The 7,500-nt window shown below is 41.6% G+C and overlaps 1 protein-coding gene across 1 annotated transcript in view; it reads right to left on the reverse strand.

Annotated features, from left to right (window-relative positions):
- Positions 1-2,552, reverse strand: part of nan (transient receptor potential cation channel subfamily V member nanchung) — a 52,078-nt gene extending 49,526 nt beyond the window's left edge. Inside the window, 2 exon segments of the mRNA XM_080286959.1 lie at positions 1,262-1,440; positions 2,465-2,552. Coding sequence (XP_080143085.1) covers positions 1,262-1,440; positions 2,465-2,552 — 267 coding nt within the window.
- Between the last annotated feature and the right edge of the window lie 4,948 nt (positions 2,553-7,500).

The raw sequence follows: 7,500 nt of genomic DNA on the forward strand, positions 1-7,500 counted from the left end.
TCTCTCTCTCTCTCTCTCTCTCTACACGATCCTTACATTATTCATAATTTATTAACTCTCGCCTGCTCGTTCCTTCATATCCTTCCCTCCTTCTCTCCCTCCTTCATTCCTTCCTCTCTTCCCTCCTTCAGCTCTTTGTACCTCCCTTCCTTCACCTCTTCGTTCTTCCTTCTTTTCATCCTTCCATCCACCACCACCACCACAACAACCACATCATCATCACCACCACCACCATCACTGACATAATTCTTCCTTTCTACCTCATCTTCATCAGTACTTAAGGACTCAAACTAGCGAAATAGATTAATAAATTACTAGAAAGAGACAGACACAGATAGATAGATAGATTGACAGATAGACAGACAGATAGTGAGATAAACAGACAGATAAACAGAGAGATAGACAGAAATTGACTCATACCAAAAATAATATTAGAATCAGTCCACAAATTAAACTCAGATTAAAGGTAATAACAATATATAGGCGATTGATGGATGAAAGTGATGGTCATTAATGCTGTGCTGATGACCAGGTACAGGGAACAGGTGCGCCAGGTAATACACCTCACCGACAATTTACTGTTAATTAGGTACTGATGAAGCTCCAGCCACAAAAACCTGAATCATATTTTGTGCATAAATTAACATACATACATACACACATACAGGTAATTATCATACGCAAACATACATACATACACAACATACATGCATACATACGGTACGTACACACATACATACGGATATATACGGTTCATATATACATGCATACGGACATATACGGTAAAAATTTACATACATACACTATATATATGTACATGTAAACATATACATATATAAATATATATATGCATATGTGTGTGTGTGTGTGTGTGTGTGTGTGTGTGTGTGTGTGTGTGTGTGTGTGTGTGTGTGTGTGTGTGTGTGTGTGTGTGTGTGTGTGTGTGTGTGTGTACGTACATATGGATATATGCCCATACATACATACATACAATATATGTATCCGTCCGTCTATTATATTTATATAGATTAAGATAGATAGATATATAAATAAAGACATAGACAGAAAGAGAGACAGACTGGCTGATTGGCTAACTGACTGACTGACTGACTGGTTGACTGAATGATACAGGTAGGCAGGTAGATAAGTATAGACAGAGACAGATACAAATATAGACAGGAAACTCAAAACAATCCCATCCTATACCACCCACGCATCACACCTACACCAGTCCTCCCATGTACATTAATACCATCCTCACCTCTTTGCTCGGCGGTCGTTCCTTGTTCCTGCGCAATACCAGCTGGTGTATCGGCAAGCACTTCCCATCGCCGCTGTCATACACATATTTCGGTATCTTTGAGCGTATGGTCTCGTCCAGTTCGCTATAATCTTTCGTTTTATTCGCCTTCTTCATTAATTCCACCAACTCCCCTCCTCCTGTACACAAAACACAAGAGGAGAGAATAGATTAAAAATACAGAATTATTATTATTATTATTATTATTATTATTATTATTATTGTTGTTGTTGTTATTATTATTATTATTATTATTATTACTATTATTATTGTTATTATTATCATCACTGTCGCCATTACCTTCATCATCACCACCATTCTCATAACCATCATCATCATCATCACCACTGTCATAACCATCATCATCATCATCATCATCACCACTCTCAGACCATACAGTATATACATCAATATATATTTTAGACAAAAGAGTTGGACTATATTTACGATAGAGAGAGGGGGGGAGGGGGAGAGAGGAGGGGAGAGTGAGAGAAAATTGTGTGGCGCTGTAGAAGTAATGAGAGAGAGGAGAGAGAGAGAGAGAGAGAGAGAGAGGGGGGGGGGCAATTTCCGCTGTCAGAGGATAATACAATCCAAGTGTGAAAGTGAGGGAGTGAGACACAGTGCGCTAGAACATGTAGGCGGAAGTGAGAAAGGGAGACAGAGTGTGACCGAGAGTGTACAGGGCCGTGCTTAAACAGTCTGCTGAGAGAGAGAGAGAGAGAGAGGGGGGGAGATCCAAACAATCGATGTCTCGGGTACGAATGGTAAAGAAAAAATAGATTCCTGAGTAAGGGAGGAGAGAGAGAGTAAGAAAAAGTGAGCGAGAGGGTGTGAAAGTGAGCGAGAGATGGAAAGGAAGTGAATAGTTTCTCTCTCTCTCTCTCTCTCTCTCTCTCTCTCTCTCTCTCTCTCTCTCTCTCTCTCACACGCACACACACACACACTCTCTCTCTCTCTCTCTCTCTCTCTCACACACACACACGCACACACACACACACATACATTCCATAAATGTTTCTCCATTCATCTATTGCAGCCATCTCTCTATCTATCTGCCTGTCTATATGTGTCTGCCTACGGGTTTCTCTCTCTCTCTCTCTCTCTCTCTCTCTCTCTCTCTCTCTCTCTCTCTCTCTCTCTCTCTCTCTCTCTTTCTCTCACCATTGAGGTCCACTAAGCTATATATCTCCACCACCGCGTTGGCCTGCGCCTTCACCCCCGATGTCACAGAGCTTTCAGTGTTACCCATGTTGGCAGGTCACGGCAGGGCACGGCAGGGCACGGAAGGTCGAAGGAGTGCAGGGCAGGGCAGGGTAGGACACGGAAGGTCGTAGGAGTGCGAGGCAGGTTAGGGCACGGCAGGGCACGTTAAGAATTGATGTGAGTATAGGTATGACGTCAGAGGAAACTACAGGTTAGGGTAGGGTAGGGTAGGGTAGGGCAGGGCAGGGCAGGGTAAGGCAGGCCAGGGAAAGGTTGGGTAGGACAGAACAGATGAAATTATTTAGCTGCCTAAAATTCCTTCCGCCTGTCTCTTTTCACACAAACCATTCTCTTCTAAATCTTCACAGTCTGCTTCCCTTCCTGTATTTTCACACATTCTCCCTCTCTCTCTCTTTCTTTCTTCTCTCTGTTGCTCACTTACTTCCTGTTAATTTCCTTTGTCACTGACTGTCTCACATTTCTCTTCCTTTCTCACTTCTTCTTTCTTTCTTTAATTCCTTGTATTCTTCTCACTTTGTCCTCACTTTTTTCTTTCTTGTTGTCACTCTCTCTCTTTAATTTCTCTCTTTTCCTTGCCTTCTTCTTGTTAATTAAATCTCCCTCAATTTTCCTTACTTCTGTCTTTATTTCCTCTCCTCTCTCACTTCCTTTACTACTTTCTAATTTAATGTCTTCGTCTCACTCGCCTTTCACTTTCTTACTTTCTTTAATTCTTCTCTCACTTGTCTCTTCCTTATTCGTTTCTCTCTCCTTCGCTTTTCCTGTCTCTAAAAATATTCCTCTCTTAAATCTCTCTCTCTACTTCCTTCTCTCTGGTAACAGTTCCTCTTCTTGCTCACTATCTTACTTATACTCTCTCAACTTCCTACTATCTTTTTCTTTCACTCCTTCTCGTGCTAACTTTCTCTCATTTCCCTCTCTTTAATTTCTTTACTCACTTTCTTTGCCTTCCTCCTGACTCTACCGCCTTCGTCGCTCTCTTTCTCTCTTAAATCTCTTCTCTCTCTCAAACTTTCACTTTCTTTCATTTCCGTCTCTAATACTTAGCTCAAATCTCTCTCTCTTTCTCTCTCTCTCTCTCTCTCTCTCCCCCACGCATCTTGCTCTATCTTTAGCTCACATTTCCTCCACCTCAAGACAGTCCTCTCTCGCTTTCTTTTCTTTCAGTTAATCTCTCTCTCTCTCTCTCTCTCTCTCTCACACACACACACACACACACACACACACACACCTAATTAGACGTAAAATTAAGACAAATAAAACCAGATTAAGAATTTCCCAGACTTTCTCTCTCGCCAATATACGTAACGGAGTATGAATATGTATAGCCCGTGTGTATGTATGCATGTATGTTAATCAGAGTTAGGGACGGAACGGTGTGTGTGTGTGTGTGTGTGTGTGTGTGTGTGTGTGTGTGTGTGTTTCACCTAAACTCGAGTCATACGGGGAGGGAAAGATATGATGATGATGATATTGATGATGATGATGATGATGATGATGATGATGATGATGATGATGAATTCAGATACAAAAAAAAGCACAGTGGTGAACTGAATGAAAGGAAGGCAATGATTGATTATGTGTGTGTGGATGAAAGGATGCGAAGATGTATATTGGATGCAAGAGTTTATAGAGGTTGGGGGAGTGGCCTTTCTGACCACTACTTGGTGGTGGCCAGAATTAGGATGCAAGTAAGATGGAGGAATAGAAGAAGGGAAAGACGAGAGGAAGGAGTAGTTGCAAGGAGAGTGGAAAGGTTACAAGAGGATGAGAAAAAGGCAGAGTATAAGAGAGAAGTGGAGGAACGATTGGGCAAATATGAATTGGAGCAGATGGGAGACGTGGAAGGTGTGTGTAAGATATTTACAGAAGAAATATGTGCAGCATGTGATGTGGTGTGTGGAAGGAAGAGAAGACGGAGGGGGGTGCAAGGAACAGCGTGGTGGACTGAAGAGGTGAAACAGGCTGTGGCACAAAAGAAGAAAGCATACAATGAATGGATGAGAAATAGGGGCGTGGAAGAAGTTGAGAGGCAGAAGAGAGAGTTATATGTGGAAAGGAAGAGAGAGGTGAAAAGATTAGTAAGAGAGAGTAAGAAGAGAGTGGATCAGGAATTTGGAAGGAATTTGAGTGTAAAGTGGAGGGACTGTAAGAAAATGTTCTGGAGAGAAGTGAAAAGAGTAAGACAGGGTGGAAGTGAAGTTAGCAGGGGAGTGAAAGATAAACATGGTAGATTATTAGTGGAGAAGGGAGAAAAAGTGAGCAGATGGAGAGAACACTTCAAGGAATTGTTGAACGTAGAGGATGGAAGTAATGCGAGTATAAGTGGCTGGGGAATGGCTGGGAGAAGGAGGGAGGTGAGAAGACAGGTAGAAATCAGTAGGATAGAGGTTGTGGAAGCAATGAAGAAAGTTAAATCGGGGAAAGCCCCAGGAATTGATGGAGTGTGTGGTGAGATGCTGAAGCATGGGGGAGAGATAGTAGTAGAATGGATGTGGAAGATGTGCAGATTGGCCTGGGAGGAAGGTAGAGTCCCGGAGGATTGGAAGTCAGGTATAATTATTCCCTTGTACAAAGGAAAAGGGGAAAAAGAAGTGTGTGGTAATCATAGGGGCATTTGTCTTCTTAGTATAATAGGAAAAGTGTATGGTAGGATACTTATAGACAGAGTTAGAGAAAGAACAGAGAAATTAGTTGGAGAAGAACAGGGAGGCTTTAGGAAGGGAAGAGGTTGTGTAGATCAGATATTCATTCTTAGATCTTTAGTGGAAAAGTTTCTAGAGAAGGGAAAGAAGTTGTATGCGGCTTTCATGGATTTGGAAAAAGCATATGACAGGGTGGATAGACAAGGATTGTGGAAAGTGTTAAGAATATATGGAGTAGATGGGAAGTTGTTGAATGCTGTGAAGAGTATGTATGATGGTGCTAAGGCTGCAGTGCGTGTGGATGGTGAACTAAGTGAATTTTTCTCTTTGAAAGTTGGTTTGAAACAGGGATGTGTCATGTCTCCATGGTTGTTCAATCTGTACATGGATGGGGTAATAAAAGAGGTACAAGGTAGGGTAGTGGATGTTGGAGTGGCCCTGGTGAGAGAGGATAGTGTTTGGAAACTCCCTGTACTGTTGTTTGCAGATGATACTGTGTTGTTGAGTGAAGATGAAGGGGAGCTGCAAGGCTTGGTGGATGAGTTTGAGAGAGTGTGTAAGAAACGGAACCTAAAGGTGAATGTAGGGAAGAGTAAAGTGATGGTCTTTGAGAGAGGTGAAGTCAGTGAATGTATAGCGAGGTTGGATGGTGAGGAATTGGAAAATGTGAGTACGTTTAAGTATTTGGGTAGTGTGATGAGTAAGGATGGAGGTTTGGAGGGTGAAGTGCTTGAAAGGGTACAGCAGGGAAGAAAGGTTGCTGGTTCCTTGAAAGCAGTGATAAGAAACAGGGAAGTGAGCATGGAAGTAAAAAAGTTACTACATGACAGTATTGTGATACCAACTCTAACGTACGGAAGTGAAGCTTGGACGTTGTTGGAAGGACACAAGTCAAGAGTGAGAGCAGTGGAAATGAGTTATTTAAGAGGAGCTTGTGGAGTCACGTGGAGAGACAGGCTGACGAATGAGGATATAAAGGAGCGTTGTGGTGTTGATGTGGATGTGATAGGAAGCGTTGTGAGGAACACACTGAGGTGGTTTGGCCATGTGGAGAGGATGGAGGGTGAAAGACTGACGAAGAGAGTGTATGTGAGCGAGGTGGAGGGTGGAAGAGGGAGGGGGAGACCGAGGATGAGATGGAGGGATGGGGTGGAGAGGTATATGAGAGAGGGGGGTGTGAGTTGGGAGCAGGGTAGTGAAATGGCGGGGGACAGGGCGACTTGGAGGCGATTTGTTTGTGGCCACCCCAAACGGGATTGAGGCGTCTGGCGATAGATAGATAGATAGATAATAATAATAATAATAAATAATAATAATAATAATAATAATAAATAATAATAATAATAATAATAATAAAAATAATAACAATGAATAATAATAATAATAATAATAATAATAATAATAACAATAAATAATAATAATAATAATAATAATAATAATAATAATAATGGCTGAATAAATGCGTGCATGGTTATGACTGTCATGCAAATATTATTCACTGATGCAAATTATTTGAAAAAAATATTTAAATTTTTCGGTGCTCTCAAGGTCGCAGGGATACGTACATACATACATACATACAAACATACGTACATACATACAAACATACGTACACACATACATACAGTACACATACGTACATACATACATACAGACCTGATTCGTACATATTTCAACTCGAATAAACATAAACGAATACACACACACACACACACACACACACACACACACACACACATTTCATGCTGTCTGTTTGGCTTCCTGTTGTTCTTCCTCTCTCTCTCTCTCTCTCTCTCTCTCTCTCTCCCTCTCTCTCTCTCTCTCTCTCAAACTTCTGTAATCAAAGCAAGATTCAGCTAATATTGACCTCTGTACCAGTCTCTCTCTCTCTCTCTCTCTCTCTCTCTCTCTCTCTCTCTCTCTCTCTCTCTCTCTCAACGTAATGTAGAGAAAACTCTTAAGGGTAAACTAATTAAAATAAGTTGCTCCCAAGGCCACCAGAATTCCTACATCCTTCTGTTTTCATCTGACGGGACTGGGCAAATCGCACAACATGAATGCTAGGTCAGGAAATTCGGTGGGGCTTCGTTATGAGTGGGGGAACGAGTCTCCTTGGTCACTAGTCAAATCAACCCTCCAATCTGACTACACTTGGCCACTGACTGAGCTGAAGGGGGTTAGGGATCATTGACAGGCGGATTTAATAATCTATTCTCTACTTGTCAATCTAATTATTTATCTATCTACCTATCTGTCTATCTATCTATCACTCTTAAAATCTATAAAACAAGGCTTGATATTCTCTCTCTCTCTCTCTCTCTCTCTCTC

This window comes from Coenobita brevimanus, chromosome 115 (assembly GCF_032717465.1).
Source record: "Coenobita brevimanus isolate Jiangsu-jjx chromosome 115, ASM3271746v2, whole genome shotgun sequence".
Taxonomy (NCBI): Eukaryota; Metazoa; Arthropoda; class Malacostraca; order Decapoda; family Coenobitidae; genus Coenobita; species Coenobita brevimanus.